Source organism: Salvelinus fontinalis, chromosome 4 (assembly GCF_029448725.1).
Source record: "Salvelinus fontinalis isolate EN_2023a chromosome 4, ASM2944872v1, whole genome shotgun sequence".
In the NCBI taxonomy this organism is placed as follows: domain Eukaryota; kingdom Metazoa; phylum Chordata; class Actinopteri; order Salmoniformes; family Salmonidae; genus Salvelinus; species Salvelinus fontinalis.
This window is the reverse complement of record NC_074668.1, coordinates 50,720,731-50,740,813: the sequence shown is the minus strand read 5'-3', so window position 1 is coordinate 50,740,813 and position 20,083 is coordinate 50,720,731. Positions and strand designations below refer to the sequence as shown.

Here is a 20,083-nt window from a genome sequence, read left to right as displayed (position 1 = left end):
GAAAGTATGTGATGGTGAGTTGAGTAAATCTGAAATATTGTTAGAATGTTTTTCAATTGACTGCCATAGCCCCAAATAAAAAAGTAAACATTGGCTGTTAATTATGTCATTTTCACATGGTTGGGGTCGTGAGAATTTTCATATATCAAATTGGGGTCGTAGGCCAAAAAAGTTTGGGAACCCCTGGCCTAGGGAATGGGACATCACGACATCCCTCGCACACATCAGAAACTTCCAACAGATACCACGCAATTCTTTGACAACGAGCCTTGTGTTTTTCACAGTGCCTGTATTGGAGGCAGTAATATATTTCCTTTATATGTCTCATGCTACAAATACATACTTACCATATGAGTAACAAATGAGAACAGCAGAACAACAATGTGCCTGTAATGTACCCATCCTCTGGCTGTGGTTCATGTGGAGTAGTAGCCTCCGGAAGCAGGACTTTCACTCCATAGCAGTTTGACATATAACAGTCGCATTTCCTTCACTCAGTCATTACCAGGAGAATAATTGTAGCTAGAACAATTAAAACTGCTGTTCTGATCTAATATTTATACCAAATATTTTAGGGTCCAAATCATACAGGCATTTTTATCCTCCACAATAAGCAAGAGTTAGGTACTGTTATTTTAGCTGCATTGGCAAATATCTTCAATTAACGTTACATTAAGACAATAAAGAACAAAATTGTACATTACATTTCTAGTAAATGCTTTAGTTAGCTAACTAGCTAGGAAATTTGAATCCACTGGGTTTCACAAGATGACAGCCTGGTTCGCTGATTTGCTCGGGAGTCAGTAAAACATGAAATAAGACAATTTACAATTCATACAAATGTCAAACGCCCATATACAGTTGAAGTCGGAAGTTTACATACACTTAGGTTGGAGTCATTAAAACTTGTTTTTCAACCCCTCCACAAATTTCTTGTTAACACACTATAGTTTTGGCAAGTCGGTTAGGACATCTACTTTGTGCATGACACAAGTAATTTTTCCAACAATTGTTTACAGACAGATTATTTAACTTTAACTAATTCATTATATCACAATTCCAGTGGGTCAGAAGTTTACATACACTAAGTTGACTGCCTTTAAACAGCTTGGAAAATTCCAGAAAATTAGGTAATGGCTTTAGAAGCTTCTGATAGGCTAATTGACATTATTTTTGTCAGTTGGAGGTGTACTTGTGGATATATTTCAAGGCCTACCTTCAAACTCAGTGCCTCTTTGCTTGACAACATGGGGAAATCAAAAGAAATCAGCCAAGACCTCAGAAAAAAAACTGTAGACCTCCACAAGCCTGGTTCATCCTTGTGAGCAATTTCCAAACGCCTGAAGGTACCATGTTCATCTGTACAAACAATAGTACACTAGTAGAAACACCATGGGACCAAGCAGCCGTCATATCGCTCAGTCTCCTAGAGATGAACGTACTTTGATGCGAAAAGTGCAAATCAAACCCAGAACAACAGCAAAGGACCTTGTGAAGATGCTGGAGGAAACAGGTACAAAAGTAGCTATATCCACAGTAAAACGAGTCCTATATCGACATAACCTGAAAGGCCGCTCAGCAAGGAAGAAGCCACTGCTCCAAAACCGCCATAAAAAAGTCAGACTACGGTTTGCAACTGCACATGGGGACAAAGATCATACTTTTTGGAGAAATGTCCTCTGGTCTGATGAAACAAAAATAGAACTGTTTGGCCATAATGTCCGTCGTTATGTTTGGAGGAAAAAGGAGGACGCTTGCAAGTCGAAGAACACCATCCCAAACGTGAAGCACGGGGGTGGCAGCATCATGTTGTGGGAGTGCTTTGCTGCAGGAGGGGCTGGTGCACTTCACAAAATAGATGGCATCATGATGAATAAAAATTATGTGGATATATTGAAGAAACATCTCAAGATTCCAGTCAGGAAGTTAAAGCTTGGTCGCAATTGGGTCTTCCAAATGGACAATGACCCCAAGCATACTTCCAAAGTTGTGGCAAAATGGCTTAAGGACAACAAAGTCAATGTTTTGGAGTGGCCATCACAAAGCCCTGACCTCAATCCTATAGAACATTTGTGGGCAGAACTGAAAAAGCCTGTGCGAGCAAGGAAGCCTACAAACCTGACTCAGTTACACCAGCTCTGTCAGGAGGAATGGGCCAAAATTCACCCAACTTATTGTGAGAAGCTTGTGGAAGGCTACCCGAAACGTTTGACCCAAGTTTAAACATTTAAAGGCAATGATACCAAATACTAATTGAGTGTATGTAAACTTTTGACCCACTGGGAATGTGATGAAAGAAATAAAAGCTGAAATAAAGAATTTTCTCTACTATTATTCTGACATTTCACATTCTTCAAATAAAGTGGTGATCCTAACTGACCTAAGACAGGGAATTTTTACTAGGATTAAACGTCAGGAATTGTGAAAAACTGAGTTTAAATGTATTTGGCTAAGGTGTATGTGAACATCCAACTTTACCTGTTTAAAGATAAATGTATAGCTAGTTGGCAAATGTTAGCTATTTAGCTTGCTTGTTAAATAGCTATTTTCGTAAATTAACTTTATCACCAAACAATATAGAGAATAATTTGTCTTTACATTAACTAACATATTCCTCTTAACTGTATTATTTTTTGTACATGACTCGTTATGAAGTTATATTTACTTACATTTACTTCCATCCTAATTTTTTTGTCAGCCATCATCCTGAAGCAACTATAGAACCTTAGGTCGTAGAGCTTCATGGGTGTTTTGATAACCACATAGGAAGTCTGCATCTCGATTCGCTTGGTTTGGAGGGCCAACTAGAGGGCTGAAATGGCACTACTCCTCGATCAAAGTTGAATTGGAACACCACTCCGACTCGATGCGGCTCACAGGATCGCGCAAACCAGAGGGGGAGGGCTACGGGGGAGTATTGGGATTGAGCCATTGTTGACGTCTGGGGTGTAAAAACTAGGAACCAAATGGAAGCAAACAGACGAAATGGGGAGGGACTAACATGAACTTGTCCAACAAGAAACACTCATTTTCATTGCAAAACATTTTCCTTTGCACTAATGAATACACCCTTATTGTGTCCGCAGTGCTGAACCGGCTGATCACAGATCTGCACTCCTTCCTGGTGGTGCTGGACAGTGAGAACCTCAGCTACATCGCTCAGGCCCAAAAGAAGTCTATCTCAGAGCTGCTGTCCAATCTGCAAGACACCCCTGGTAGGTCACTGTTGTTGTTAATAACTTACAGTGCCTAGTGAGCCTACACACCCCATGCACCATCTTCACATTTTGGAGCCTTAAAATAACGTTTAAAAGGAGATTCAATTAGATTTTTTTCCCTGCAGGTCTACACAACCTACTCAACATTTTCAAGTGAAAAATATCTTCCAAATTAACTAAAAAAACAGAAGATGTCTTGATTGCGTATGTCTTCACACACCAGAGAATACTTGGTGGAAGAACCTTTGGCAGCCATTACTACAGAACACCTGAAGGGACACAACAACAAAAAGCTAATTATTTAGCGTTCCCTTGTGAATGCTTTGCGTTCCCTCATAAAATGCTTTGCGTTCCCGCACAAAATGTTTTGCGTTCCCTCGCAAAAAGTTTGTTAGCTAATAACCTCGTCCACAGGCTATTGCGCACAACGTATTTGGGCGGAAGTCTCTGGGAACGAGATTAGCTAGCTAGCTAGCAACTTTCAAAACGAAGAGGACATAAAGGAACAGCCTTAGGTAAGTGTCCTTTTTGTCTTATAATTTCACATTTGGAAGGTGCATTGAAACAATTAGCTAGCATGATTATATAATTTCTAGCACAGCCAACTATCTATTTAGCTAGCTAACTATATGTTTGATGCACTGACTAATAGCTATGGCTATTCTCAAGAACAAGCAAACCCTTATCTGAGCAGCAAGTCCGATTGATCGAGCATTCTATTCAATGCATTTTGAAGGAGCGCTGATTTAATCAAAAGTGCATTAACAGTGGTTTGGAAGTACAATTACATTTAATGCCAGCAGCATACCACCCTGCATACCACTACTGGCTTGCTTCTGAAGCTAAGCAGGGTTGGTCCTGGTCAGTCCCTGGATGGGTGACCAGATGCTGCTGGAAGTGGTGTTGGAGGGCCAGTAGGAGGCACTCTTTCCTCTGGTCTAAAAAATACCCCAATGCCCCAGGGCAGTCATTGGGGACACTGCCCTGTGTAGGGTGCCGTCTTTCGGATGGGACGTTAAACGGGTGTCCTGACTCTCTGAGGTCATTAAAGATCCCATGGCACTTATCGTAAGAGTAGGGGTGTTAACCCCGGTGTCCTGGCTAAATTCCCAATCTGGCCCTCAAACCATCATGGTCACCTAATAATCCCCAGTTTACAATTGGCTCATTCATCCCCCTCCTCTCCCCTGTAACTATTCCCCAGGTCGTTGCTGCAAATGAGAACGTGTTCTCAGTCAACTTACCTGGTAAAATAACGGTAAATAAAATAATAATAATAATAATAATAAATTAATTCGTACACTCTTTAAAAAAGGGTTCCAAAAGGGTTCTTTGGCTGTCCCCATAGGAGAACCATTTTTGGTTCCAGGTAGAACCCTTTTGGGTTCCATGTAGACACCTCTGTGGAAAGGGTTCTCCTATGGGGACAGCCAATGAACCATTTTCGGATCTAGATGGTGCCTTCTTTTCTAAGAGTGTAGGAAAACCTTTAGTCATCATTTTGATGTTGCCAGATTGACTTTAAATGCTGTGTAATGTTAGCTAGCTAGCTAAGATTGACGGAAGACCACTGGATTTTAGCTACCTAATGTTAGCATTGCTAGCTATTTTTGACAAACTTTGCTAGCTAATGACAACATTGCCATCTGTCTAAGGTAAATTTGATGACACGATAACAATGGCAAAGACCTGTCCTACTAAACATTTGCCTACTTTAGAAATATAATTTAGACTAAACCCCTGCTGTCCTTTTCCCTGGGCGCCGAAGATGTGGATATCAATTAAGGCAGCCCTCCATACCTCTCTGATTCAGAGGGGTTGGGTTAAATGTGGAAGACACATTTCAGTTTAATGCATTCAGTTGTAAAACTGACTAGATATCCCCCTTTCACTGAACAACAATATAAATGAAAAATGCAACAACTTCAAAGATTCTACAGTTGCGACATTCGTGCTATTGTGTTGTGACAAAACTACACATTTTAGAGTGTTTTTTTATTGTCTCCAGCACACGGTGCAACTATGTAATGATCATGCTGTTTAATCAGATTCTTGATATGCCACACCTGTCAGGTGGAGGGATTATCTTGGCAAAGGAGAAATGCTCACTAACAGGGATAGAAACAAATGTGAGCACAACATTTGAGAGAAATAAGCTTTTTGTGCGTAAGGACAATTTCTGGGATCTTTGATCTCATGTAACATGAGACTAACACTTTACATGTTGCGTTTATATTTGTGTTTAGTGTAAGTAGACCATAGGTGTACAGAGGCCTATTATCAGCAACCATCACTCCTGTGTTCCAATTGCACGTTGTATTAGCTAATCCAAGTTTATCATTTTAAAAGGCTAATTGATCATTAGAAAACCTTTTTGCAATTATGTTAGCACAGCTGAAAACGGTTGTGCTGCTTAATGAAGCAATAAAACTGGCCTTCTTTATGCTAGTTGAGATCTGGAGCATCAGCGTTTGTGTGTTCAATTACAGGCTCAAAATGGCCAGAAACAAAGAACTTTCTTCTGGAACTCGTCAGTCTATTCTTGTTCTGAGAAATGAAGGCTATTCCATGCGAGAAATTGACAAGAAACTGAAGATCTTGTTCAACACTGTGTACTACTCCCTTCACAGAACAGCACAAACTGGCTCTAACCAGAATAGAAAGAGGAGTGGGAGGCCCCGGTGCATGACTGAGCAAGAGGACAAGTGCATTAGAGGGTCTAGTTTGAGAAACAGACGCCTCACAAGTCCTCAACTGGCAGCTTCATTAACCTCTTTGGGCTAGGGGGCAGTATTTTGACGTCCAAATGAAAAATGTGCCCAAAGTAAATTGCCTGTTACTCAGGCCCAGAAAATAGGATATGCATATAATTGGTAGATTTGGATAGAAAACACTCTAAAGTTTCTATAACTGTTAAAATAATGTCTGTGAGTATAACATAACTGATATGGCAGGCGAAACCCCGAGGACAAACCATCCCCCCCCAAAAAACTCAGCCTACCACTATTTTCAATGGCTTTCGTGTTTATTATGAGGCAAATCCTCCCAGATTGTAGTTCCTAGGGCTTCCACTAGATATCAACAGTCTTTAGAAAGAGTTTCAGGCTTGTTTTTGGAAAAATTAGCTAGAATTTGTAGTTTTTCTAAGTGGCTCCCATTTTGGCTGTAGTGTTTTCATGCGCGTGGATGAGAGCGCCTTCTTTGTTGTTTATCTCCGGTAAAGACAATAACGATTGTTCGTCTTAAATTGTATCGTTTATTTACGTATTAGGGTAGCTGAGATTTGATTATAAACGTTGTTTGACTTGTTTGGAGAAGTTTATTGGTAACGTTTGGGATTCATTTTGTATACATTTTGAAGGAGGGAAACCGGTGAATTATTGAATGAAGCGCACCAGCTAAACTGAGTTTTTGGGGTTATAAAGAAGGACTTTATTGAACAAAAGGACCATTGGTGATGTAGCTGGGACCTTTTGGAGTGCCAACAGAAGAAGATCCTCAAAGGTAAGGCTTTTATTATATCAACCTCTTGGCTTCTTTTTTTTTTTTCACCTTTATTTAATCTGGTAGGCCAGTTGAGAACAAGTTTTCATTTACAACTGCAACCTGGCCAAGATAAAGCAAAGCAGTTCGACACAAACAACAACACAGAGTTACACATGGAATGAACAAACGTACAGTCAATACCACAATAGGAAATGCGTGAGGAGGTAAGGCAATAAATAGGCCATAGTAATTACAATTTAGCAAATTAAAAATAAATTGAAAATAAATTGAAATGTACACAAAAAGACAAAAAATACAACATTTACATGGGAGAACGACAAACAACGTCTGCACTGCTACGCCATCTTGAATGTCCAGATCACGTCCAGATTACGAAGTATGAGGTGCCCCCTCCAACCAGTGTCTCCCACCCCTTAAGGGCCCACTTAACTGCCAAGAGCTCCTGGTAGCCTACATCGTAGTTGCATTCCACTGGTGAGAATCGCTTGGAGAGAAAAGCACATGGGTGCAGTTTCTTGTCCCCTTCATTCCACTGTGAAAGGACCTCCTTGCTCCGGTGTCTGAGGCATCCACCTCTACACGAAGGGACGGGTAGGATCCGGATGGTCCGGAGGTGGAACGTCCCTTGAGCTCCCTGAATGCCCTGTCAGCCTCGGGGGTCCAGCAAAAACGATTCTTGGACTTGCGAGTTAGGGCCATGAGACACACTGCCACCGCACCAAAGTTGAACAAGAGGCTGAAACGGGGCGTTCATTTGACGATGTTGCAGCACCTGGATCAGAGCGCGATCCTCCTTGCTCCGCTCCTCTGCCCGACACTAACACCTGGGCCCAGTCGGTGACCGCCCTCACCTTGGATACCGGTGGTAGAGATAATGTGGCCCAGGATAGAAACTTGGGATACATGGAACTCACACTTCTCTATCTTGATGTATAGTTGACTCAGGAGGAAGGAAGCAGGAAGCGTCTCAGGACTTGGCGGACGTGCAGGATGTGTTCCAGAAGGATCTTGGAGAAGATCAGGATGTCGTTGAGGTAAAACAAAGATGAACCAATTCAACATATCCCTATGCGTGACCAATGCTTGGAAGACTGCCGGTGAGTTCGATAAACCAAAGGGCATGACTAAATACTCATAGTGGCCACTCGGGGTGTTAAAGGCAGAATTGCATTCATCTCGCTCCCTGAATCTCACCAGATTGTAAGCATTGCGGAGGTCCAGTTTGGTGAAGAATTGGGCCCCACAGGCCAACTCCAAGGCGGCGGACATCAGGGGTAGGGGTTCAATCCTCTGTAATCAGTATAGGGACGCAGACCTCCATCCTTCTTTCCCACGAAGAAGAAGCCTGCACCAGCTGGGGATGTAGAGGAGCGAATTAAACCTGCCTCCAGCGACCCCCGAATGTAGTTGTCGGGTAGGAGTTCTATGGCGCAGTCTTATGGACGATGAGGAGGGAGGGTGGCGGATTGCCTCTTACTGAAGGCCTCCCGGAGGTCGAAGTACTCGGGAGGGATAGCGGAAAAATCTTGGTCTTCAATGGATGCCGGGGAACACCGCGAAGCTCTTGGTGGGGGTCTTAGGCATTTAGTCTGGCAGTTCTTACCCCAGTCTAGTAGGTGTCCCGTGGACCAGGAGAATAGTGGATTATGTAGCACCAGCCAGGGGTACCCTAGGATAAGGGTGTTCTCAGGAGCAATGTTCTAAAGAAAACGAAGTCTCTGAATGGTTTACTCCAACCTGCAGTAGAATGTCTTTGGTCTGATATTTCACCTGGCCGGAGCCGATGGGGCGTCCATCAAGGGTTTGAATCTGCAGAGGGATGGGACATTTCACGCAGGGGATTTGTAATTCTTTGGCGATGTCTTGGTCAATGAAGTTATCCGCGGCCCCGGAGTCCATGAAGGATTGAATGTGGTGCTGACGGTTGTCCCAATGGAGGGTTGCGGGTAGTGTCAGACGTTGACCGGGTAGCTGGGGTGTAACTGCATAGCTCGTCAGGGTCTCCCCTTGTCCTGGTGAGCCCCGACATTTCCCGTCAACTCTGGGCATGTAGAACGGAGATGGCCGAGCCCTCCGCAGTAGAGGCCGCAGCCGTCGCGCATTCACCTGTCGCGTTCCTGTGGACTCAGATGTGTGCGGCCCAATGCTGAGTTTGGGGTGCCCTGGAAATCGGGATACGGTGGTGGTGTCAAAAAGGCGCTGTCTCACACGTTCTCGGGTGCGGTTGTCCATCCTGATGGCCAGCGTTATCAGGGACCCGAGGTCCTCTCCCAGTTCCCGAGCAGCCAGTTCATCCTTGATGGAGTTAGACAGACCCTGGTGGAAAGCAGTGACCAGTGCCTCAGTATTCCACCCACTCTCGTCGGCGAGGGTGCAGAACTCAATGATCGAAGACAGCCACTGGTCTGACCCCTTAGCGGAGGTTGAACAGTCTGTTTGCCGTTTCTCTTCCACCAACTGGGTGGTTGAAAACTTGTCGCAACTCGGTAGTGAAGGCTAATATGGAGCTGCAGGATGGTGGCTGCTATTGCACACGCCAGGGCCTTGCCCGAGAGTAGAGAGATGATGTAGGCGATCATGGCTCGATCGGTGTGGAACGAGGAGGACTGTAGGCAGAACCCCTTGCATCCTCCTGGGTGGCCGTCGGGGGCTGGGATCTTGGGTCCCGGTGCAGGTTCCCTGGAGGAACTACGGTGACGCCTGTAGCACTGGGCGATGAGACTTGGGCATTGGCTCCTCCTTGGGTTGGGGTTGGGCCTTGGTTGGAGGGAATCTGTAAGTTCCCGGAGGGTCTGTGATATTTGGGAGAGTTGTTCTTGCTGCTATCCCAGCAGTGCACCAAGGAGCACTGCTTGGGTTGTAGCATTCTGGATGTGGGTGATCTCTGCTGGGTCCATGTTGAGGCAGAAGCTTGCTGTGACATGGTGAGGTTGGACCCAGGTGCAGAGTAGAGACCAGATATGGAATCAATGGTTAAAACCTTTTCTCAATAGGGGGTGCTGTTGGGACTTTGTAATATTTACGTTCCCAAATTAAACTGCCTCATACTCAATTCTTGCTCGTACAATATGCATATTATTATTACTATTGGATAGAAAACACTCTCTAGTTTCTAAAACCGTTTGAATTATTTCTCTGAGTGAAACAGAACTCATTCTGCAGCACATTTCCTGTCAGGAAGTGAGATTTCTGAAATCGAGGTCCCTGTTCTGAGGTCAGTTTATAAGTCCCCATGTAAGCTATGGGGCTACATGCACTGCATACGCCTTCCTCTAGATGTCAGTAAGCGGTGAGAATTTGAATGGAGTGGATTGCACCATCTGGACCACTATAAAGGCTCATGGAACGGAAGTACCGTTCTTTTCAACGGGGCATCTGGCGCAAGGGGGACATCACAATGGCGTCCTGCAAAAGCTTTCGTTTTAGCAGTTCTATATCTCCGGTCATGTTTTTATTCGTTATAGGTGTTAAAGACATCATAAGGTAGTTAATTTAAACCGACTTATAGCAGTTTATATCAGTTTATTGCGATTTTCTGGGATTTCTTTGTCACGCGCTTTCACGAGTTGGACACCTCTCCAGTGGGTGGCTATCGTTAGCTGCTATTTCTACAGGAGAAGAGGACATCTTTCAACCAAAAGACGATTGTTCTGGAGAAAGGACACCTTGCCCAAGATTCTGATGGAAGCTCGGCAAATAGTAAGCACTCTTTATGTTGTTAATTCGTATATATGTTGACAAATGTCAAATAATAATTCCGCCCTGAATTTCGGTGCGGTCTCGCTTTAGCGCACGCTGTATGCTGAAGTAACGTTAATTTAAAAAATGTAACACAGCGATTGCATTAAGAACTAATTTGTCTTTCATTTGCTGTCCAACCTGTATTTTTTAGTCAAGTTTTGGATTAGTTACTGATTAGAATAGGTGCCTCTCCAAAGATTTCTCCCGACATTTTCTGGGCAGCTTTGCTACTTTTCTCATTGTATAACCACGATTTGTGCCGCTAAATATGCACATTTTCGAACAAACTCTATATGCATTGTGTAAAATGATGTTATAGGACTGTCCTCTGAAGAATTCTGAGAAGGTTAGTGAAAAAATGAATACATTTTGGTGGTTTATACGTTATCGCTATTTTTGGCTTGAATCAATGCTGGTGTGATGTTTGCTATTGTGGTAAGCTAATATAACGCTATATTGTGTTTTCGCTGTAAAACACTTAGAAAATCTAAAATATTGGCTGGATTCACAAGATCTGTGTCTTTCATTTGCTGTACGCTGTGTATTTTTAAGAAATGTTTTATGATGAGTAATTAGGTAATAGACGATGGTCTCTGTAGTTATTCTAGTTGCTTTGGTGAGAAATGTGATGGTGGCTGCAATGGTAAACTATGATTTATACCTGAAATATGCAAATTTTTCTAACAAAACATATGCTATACAATAAATATGTTATCAGACTGTCATCTGAGGAAGTTGTTTCTTGGTTAGTGGCTATTTATATCTTTATTTGGTCGAAATTGTGATAGCTACCTATGCAGGAAAAAAATGGTGGACAAAATAAGTTGTGTCTTTTGCTATCGTGGTTAGCTAATAGATTTACATATTGTGTCTTCCCTGTAAAACATTTTAAAAATCAGAAATGATGGCTGGATTCACAAGATGTGTATCTTTCATCTGGTGTCTTGGACTTGTGATTTAATGATATTTAGATGCTACTATTTACTTGTGACGCTATGCTAGGCTATGCTAGTCAGCTTTTTTTACTGGTGGGGGTGCTCCCGGACCCGGGATTGGGAGGAAGTAGAAGTTAACCTCTCTGGGATATGTGGGACGCTAGCGTCCCAACTGGCCAACATCCAGTGAAAATGCAGAGCGCCAAATTCAAATAAATTACTATAAAAATTAAACTTTGATGAAATCACACATTCAATATACCAAATTAAAGCTACACTTGTTGTGAATCCAGCCAACGTGTCAGATTTCAAAAATGCTTTACGGCGAAAGCAAACAATGCTATTATCTGAGGATAGCACCCAAGCAAACAAACACAGACCATCATATTTCAACCCTCCAGGCGCGACACAAAACGCAGAAATAAAGATATAATTCATGCCTTACCTTTGACGAGCTTCTTCTGTTGTCACTCCAATATGTCCCATAAACATCACAAATGGTCCTTTTGTTTGATTAATTCCTTCGATATATATCAAAAGTGTCAATTTATTTGGTGTGTTTGATCCAGAAAAACACCGGTTCCAAATTGAGCAATGTGACTACAAAATATCTCAAAAGTTAACTGTAAGCTTTGTCCAAACATTTCAAACTACTTTTGTAATACAACTTTAGGTATTTTTTTAACGTAAATAATCGATAAAATTGAAGACGGGATGATCTGTGTTCAATACCGGAGGAAAACAAAGTGTAGCGAGCCTCTGTGTAGCGCGCCTCAAACAAAGAGTACACTTCCCTCGAGCCTCATTCTGAACAGTGTTACTTCTTCATTTCTCAAAGGAAAAACCTCAACCAATTTCTAAAGACTGGTGACATCCAGTGGAAGCGATAGGAACTGCAAGAAGGTCCCTTAGAAATCTGGATTCCCAATTAAAATTTCTTGAAGAGAGAGTGACCTCAAAAAAGAAAATCTGAATGGTTTGTCCTCGGGGTTTCGCCTACCAAATAAGTTATGTTATAGTCACAGACATGATTCAAACAGTTTTAGAAACTTCAGAGTGTTTTCTATCCAAATCTACTAATAATATGCATATCTTAGCTTCTGGGCATGAGTAGCAGGCAGTTTAATTTAGGCACACTTTTCAACCAAAATTCTGAATGCTGCCCCCTATCCTAGAGAAGTTAAGGATAAACGTAATACTTTACTGAGAAACGGTAGCCACTGGATCACAGTACACTTGAAAAAACAACAAACACTAAGTCTCAAACTCCCTCAGGAAACAACCGCGCACGGTGAACAATTCAAGGTTCTGCAAAGGACAACAGAAAACACACCTCTTTTAACAGGGAAATCATAATGAGTAAATAGGACACACCTGAGTGTCATTAATGTCTCTAGGACGGTCTCTGCCGCCCTCTGGTGACAGGTGGAACCATGACAAAATGTTTAGTAGGAAACAACTTAGCCATCATTATGATCTCGTCACATTTACTTGAGATAAATGGTATAAATGTCATTACAGTCAATAGCTAGCAAAGTTTGTAAAAAATAGCTAGCAATGCTACGTTATCTAGCTAAAATACGGTGGTCTCCCCTCAGTCTTAGCTTACTAGCTAACGTTATACTGCATCTAAAGTCACTCTTTGTACCAAACGTATCAATCAAATCATTATTTGCCTCCTTTTGAAATGTCATTGAATTTCCAAGCCACTGTAATGCACTTTTGATGAAATCAGCACTCATTGAGAATGCATTGAGTAGAATGCTTGATCAGCCGGACATGCTTCTCAGAAAGGGGCTTGCTTGTTCTTGAGAATAGCCATAGCTAGATACCGTAGTGATCCCTCGAGTAGCTCATTTCAGTGCATCATTCATATAGCTTTCTAGCTAGATAGTTGGCTGTGCTAGAAATTATATAATCATACAAGCTAGCTACTTGCTTCAATGCACTTTCCAAATGTGAAATTACAAGACAATAATAGCCTGGGTATGAGATTACTAGCTAGCTCACTTTTTGCGAGGGAATGCAAAACATTGTGCAATGGAACACAATACATTTTTTTGTGAGGGAACACAAAACATTTTGCGGGGGAATACAAAATATTTTTTTCTAGTTGTCCCCTAACCCTTGTGTAGTCTTAACATTCTGTATACTCCCCTTGTCCTAAGGGTAAAAAATGACCCGCCTTCACTAAACCTCTAAAATAAAGCAGCTTAATTGAATTTTAAACGCCAAATCTATTTTGCATGAAGAAACAACCTGTCATTCATCACAAACTTTGTGAATATCTGGGTTTCCCCTCTTCACAAGAAGGGGAAACTGTCTGTCAGTCTCTCTCTCTCTCTCTCTCTCTCTCTCTCTCTCTCTCTCTCTCTCTCTCTCTCTCTCTCTCTCTCTCTCTCTCTCTCTCTCTCTCTCTCTCTCTCTCTCTCTCTCTCTCTCTCTCTCTCTCTCTCTCTCTCTCTCTCTCTCTCTCTCTCTCTCTCTCTCTCTCTCTCTCTCTCTCTCTCTCTCTCTCTCTCTCTCTCTCTCTCTCTCTCTCTCTCTCTCTCTCCTCTCTCCTCTCTCTCTCACCTCTCTCTCTCTCTCTCTCTCTCTCTCTCTCTCTCTCTCTCTCTCTCTCTCTCTCTCTCTCTCTCTCTCTCTCTCTCTCTCTCTCTCTCTCTCTCTCTCTCTCTCTCTCTCTCTCTCTCTCTCTCTCTCTGGTTTTTGAGGTATGTAAATTAATTTATAACTGCCGGGTCAATCTTTGTACCTTGGTGGTGTACAGCTTTCATGGAAATATGAACAAAGGAGATGTTTCACTTTTTTGAATGTTGGGGTCACTCTAGGTAAAGTCATACAAATTAAAGTTGAAAAAATATAATTGAGGGACTTTTCTCTGCAGTTAAACATAGTGGCGGGTAATTTTTTACCCTTAAGATAACACAAGGGTTAAGGGGTTTCATACATTACAGCTGTGAATCATTTGGAATAAGATTCTACCAATTATGCACAACTCTTAAGGCAACAAAACTTTTTCATCAAATTGCTCAAGCTCCTTAAATTTGGTTGGGAATCATTAATGGACAGCAATATTACAACTTGTCTTTGATTTTTTAAAGCAGTTTTAAGTCAGGACTGAGACTGTCAGGAACATTCAACACCTCTTGGAAAGTCTTTCTGGTGTTTCTTTTGCATAAACATATGTGTTATTGTCCTGTGGAAAAATAAAACCCTATCCCAGGGTTAGGTTTTCAGAAGACTGATGTGGTTTTTCCTGTAACTTTTTACCTGGGCTTTCATATTTCTTTTGAGCCTAACAAACTCCCCAGTCCCTGCCAGTGACAAGCATACCCATAACATGATGCTGCCACCACAGTCATTGAAAATAAAAAGGATTAACAATATTGCATTCACTCCATATTACACTCTAATAATGCTGGGTTGTTTGGTTGACCAAACTGCTGGGTTGCAGGTATTGGGTCACTTAGTTGGATTGCTTTCTTTGAAAACTGCTGGGCTATTGATGCTGGGTGCTGGGTTATTGATGCTGGGTTATTGAGATATGACCCAGTGGGTCAGTTTTTGCACATTACATATTCTAATATAAAATTCATAACAATATTTGAAGTGTTTCTAAAATCCACAATGGATAAAATGAATGGTGAAAAAAACGATTGGAACCATTTCTGTGTTTGACCGCTAGGTTTTATGGGTATTTTGACGTGTCCACTGTGGGGCTCAATAGCCTGTGGGGAAAACAACCTGTGGTTACCTAGGTTACCCCATTGGCTCACAGCAAATACTTGACCTTTTTCAAATGCAATTTTCTTGTTTAAGTCAATCACAAAACTACACTTAAGAAAAGTACAACATGTCTAAAGATATTTTTTTTTTTACAGACAGTTGTGAAGATCTGTAGAAAAAAAACAATCCTTTTTAGATAATATTTTAAGGCAGCAAAATGTGTAGACTGTGCAATGGGTGTGTAGACTTTCACTAGGCACTTTACATGTAGGTTCATTGTCCCATGTGGAGCATAGGCCATCAACAACGCCTCTCCAGCTAACTCGACCTTGGGCAGTGTTTTATGGTTGATTCCAGGAGTAGCCAATCTTTCTGTGTTGCCCAACAGCAAATGTTAGTTAACCACCCTTATAACAAAACAATACTAACTACTATTCTACTGTTGTTTCCACTCTTGCTACCTTTACCTACACTGATGCTAATTAGAATGCAGTCATCATGCATCTGACCATTCAATAAACACGCTGTTGTATCTGGAAGTGGCTGTAATGACAACATAGTGCAGATATCTGCTTAATTTAATAGGAGATTCCCCTGTCCTTGTAAAGTACCGCTGTGTCTCTGTTAACCTGCTGGCCACTGTGTCGGTGTGGAAGGAAAATCTGGGCCATGGATGACAGGGCACGCTTTCTGACTCTCCAAGTCTTCTCCAGCTCCCATGCAGAATCATGGGAAGTGTGTCTGGGACATAGCCTCTCATCTCTGGCCAGGAGATGGATCTGCCTGAGTGCAGTCACCTAAACTGCATAGACCATGCCTGCATCCCAAATGGCACCCTATTGCCTTTATGGTGCACTACTTTTGACCCGGGCACATAGGGACTATATAGGGCACATAGTAGTGCTGGTCAAAAGTAGTGTACTATAAAGCAAATAGGGTGCTGTTTGAGATGCAACATATGTCTGTTTTATCATTTTAAGAGACAGGCCCATGTTTGCCTGAAGAATAAAGATATGTGGAGGATTTATCACATGGTGCTACACAAGGTTAATAAGGAGGAATCGATAGACCATACAGTTGTTCAGTATATGGCCCAAAAACTATTAACAAACTGTCAAATAGAGTCTTGAATAGCTGGAATTCTGGATTCTCACATATTTTGGAAACATCTGACCAGAAGTAGGACTTAGATCTGATGACCCATTGAGATATTTTGTGTGTCTGAATTCCTGTGTTCCAGTTGAGGATGCTGAGTATATGATCATGAGCTGTCCATCAGGGTCCCCAAGCAATGATCTCAGGGAAACCCAGCTGTCAGGCACAGGTACACGAATGCATTTCTCTCGTCAGTATGTGCATTTGATTTTGTCACTGGTTTATTGAGGTGGAATAATACAGGTGCAATTTCCTGTGACATCTGACATTTAACCTGTGACCTGGCTGTGACCTTTACCCCCAGTTGGTCTGTTCCAGTCAGGACCAGACCCGGACTCAGCCGAGGAGACCTTGTCCTCTGCCTCTACCGAATGGCTACGGAAAGGGGTAAGTGCTTATCATAACACCTGCCATGGCTGTTGCTAGCTCTGGTCCAGGGCGTTAGTGCACATTCCTCCACTAACTCCCTGTATTGAACTCCATAGACACAATTATTCACCAATTTGTTTAGTGACTGGATTCAATACAAAAACGTGTACTAATGAGCTTGGCCAGAACTACACAGTTGCCAGGATATTTTGGGTATATGTGATACATTATAGTTGACGATGTGTATCTTTGGTTTCGTGATATTTTTTTCCATTGCATTTGAAATCAATTGGACATTTGGCCATTTAAGATAGGGCTGCTCAACTGTGGTGGGACAGATATGTGAAAAGTGGTGTCTTGTTGTTGAAGTCCTGAGATGTTGTAATTAGCTGCCTCAGGTACAATTTAGTGTGCTTTTATTACACAAGAATGTGAGACGAACATTCACAGGACTCATTTGGCCTGCTTTATAAAATATTTCAACTAAAAGGGAAACACATGCTTGTGCGACATTGTAAGAATAGGTTTGCTTTCTAAATTCAGAGAAGACTGTTATTGTGTCACAAACAAAATATCTGCAGCACTAGTTAACCGTTTTGATTATGTGACGCGGCAGACATTTTTGAATGTTGGGAGTAAATTCAGGTGGGATGAAGATACTCTGGGTCCTGTGCTCCTCTTCAGATGACTGGGAGAGAAAGTTGCAGCAGGGAAGTGAAGATCCAGTGACAGCATTTCTTTGCAGGGCCTTTGCCTGTGAACATAATGACAAGGGAAAGTGCTAGGCCATGCAGCACTAGTAGCTGAGGGGCATGAGGGGAACAGGGGGGAGGAAGGGGGTGGCAGTCTGTGATGTGGGCTGCTAATGAGAGAGTCCCTGGCCCTGCTGAGGTTTGGTGAGGTCCAGGCACGTCTCGTCGAGGGTTGAGGAGTACAAAAGGTCAGAGGGCACGCTACTGCCTTGAACGGGGGCTTTTTCAAGTTGGCAGGGGGAGCGACCCAAAATAGACAACAAAAAGGGTGTAGTCTACTCCAGAGATAATCAGCTCAGCCACTGTAAACTGAGCCTCCCTTCTCCTCTGCTGTATGGAACTCTGTTCCTATGGCCTCCTCCGGCCTATTGACAGGGTCACAGAGAATCCCAGCATGGGGATTCATAATCACGGTTTATGCTGAGGATCAAAGTGGCAATGAACGGTTGAGGGAACCAGGGGTAGTATCAGAGAAAGAGGAAATGCTTTGTTTATGCGAGAGGCCATCTCCTCTTCATCAATGATGCCATTGGTGGAGATGGAGCCAGAGTAGAGGAAGTGGATGTTCATGTCGCAATTACATTTGTCTACGTGATGGAGTGATAGAATACCCACACAGAAGAGGAGAGGAGGAAGTCCGACGGTCCGAGTCAGAACCCCCTGGAGACCATGAGCTCAGCGGTAGCCTTCCGTTCTGTGGACACATGCACGCACACACACACACGCACACACACACACACACACACACACACACACACACACACACACACACACACACACACACACACACACACACACACACACACACTAAAATGACCAGGCTACATAAACAAACACAGACACACTCATGCACACATGCACGCACACAGGCAGGAAGTAGGGCAAGAACCGCAAAGAAAGGAGCACTTTTGAAGAACACATAGGAGGCAGCTGTGTTTACCATCAAACTCTGCCCATAATTCTTTCGCAAATCCACTTAAGACTCTCTTTCACTTCCATAGCGAAATATTAGCTAGCATTTATGAGGCCAGCAAACAAGTTCCTCTAACACTATAGGAACGTATTTGCAAAAAAAATATATGGAGGATTGAAAGTGATGCAGACAATTACATTGATGGAAGCAACAATCTACCTGCAATATTAAAGCCGATCTACCCCCTAAAAAAAAAGAATAGGAACATATTTCCTCCAATGTTATAATGAAAAGGTGAGGGCGTCCCGAGTGGCGCAGTGGTCTAAGGCACAGCATCGCAATGCTAGCCTGTCTAGGACAGGGGTTCCGCTAGCGGAACTCCTCCCACATTCCACTGAAAAGGCAGAGCGCGAAATTCCAAAAATATTTTTTTTAAATATTTAACTTTCACACATTAACAAGTCCAATACAGCTAATGAAAGATACACATCGTGTGAATCCAGCCAACATGTCCGATTTCTTAAATGTTTTACAGGGAAAACACAATATATATTTATGTTAGCTCACCAACAAATAGAAAAAAGCACAGACATTTTTCACAGCACAGGTAGCATGCACAAAATCAACCAAACTAACCTAGAACAAACCAAAGAAACCAAGAAACAACTTCATCAGATGACAGTCTTATAACATGTTATACAATAAATCTATGTTTTGTTCGAAAAATGTGCATATTTCAGGTATAAATCATAGTTTACATTGCGGCTACAATCAGAAATTGCACCGAAAGCAGCCAGAAAAATTACAGACACCAACGTGACATACCGAAATACTCATCATAAAACATTTCTGAAAAATACATGGTGTATAGCAAATGAAAGACAAAGATCTTGTGAATAGAGACAATATTTCCGATTTTGTAAGTGTTTTACAGCGAAAACATAATATAGCCTTATATTAGCTTACTACAATAGCCTACCACACGACCGCATTCATTCATCAAGGCACGTTGGCGATAGCAATAGGCACATTAGCGTTAGCGTATAAACCAGCAAAATATATTAAATTTCACTAACCTTCATAAACCTTCCTCAGATGACAGTCCTATAACATCAGGTTATACATACACTTATGTTTTGTTCGAACATGTGCATATTTAGAGCTGAAATCCGTGGTTATACAACGTAGCATAACGTAGCATAACGTGCTAACGTAGCATCTTTTCCCCAGAATGTGCGAATATTTCTATTAGACTCTCACCTATTCTGACCAAATAGCTATTCATAAACATTACAAAAAATACATGTTGTATAGGAAACGATAGATCCATTAGTTCTTAATGCAATCGCAGTGTTAGAATTCTAAAAATATCTTCATTACGACATAAGACTTAGTTATGGTAAGGGAATAACCAAAACCTGAGCGCAAAGCTACTAGTACACAGTTCGACAGATATATGAAATAGCATCACAAAATGGTTCCTACTTTTGCTGATCTTCTATCAGAATGTTGTACCTTTGGTCCTTTGTCCAGAAGCGTCTTTGTTTGGATTCAGAACGTTCTTTATCCCTCTTGAATTAGCAAGCACACTGGCCATGCGGCGCTAAGCTCTCCAACCTCAACAAAGTCAAACAACGCAACACAACTAACGTCCCGAATAAATTTCAATAATCTAATGAAACTATATTGAAAAAACATACTTTAGGATGATATTGTTACATGTATCAAATAAAATCAAAGCCGGAGATCATATTCGCCCATAAC

At 42.0% G+C, this 20,083-nt stretch overlaps 1 protein-coding gene across 1 annotated transcript in view; it reads left to right on the top strand.

Annotated features, from left to right (window-relative positions):
* si:dkey-220o5.5 (actin filament-associated protein 1-like 2) overlaps positions 1 to 20,083 on the top strand; it is a 102,824-nt gene that overhangs the window by 40,250 nt on the left and 42,491 nt on the right. Inside the window, exons 2-4 of the mRNA XM_055920502.1 lie at positions 3,087 to 3,215; positions 16,371 to 16,454; positions 16,590 to 16,672. Coding sequence (XP_055776477.1) covers positions 3,087 to 3,215; positions 16,371 to 16,454; positions 16,590 to 16,672 — 296 coding nt within the window. The remainder of the gene's footprint in view (positions 1 to 3,086; positions 3,216 to 16,370; positions 16,455 to 16,589; positions 16,673 to 20,083) is intronic.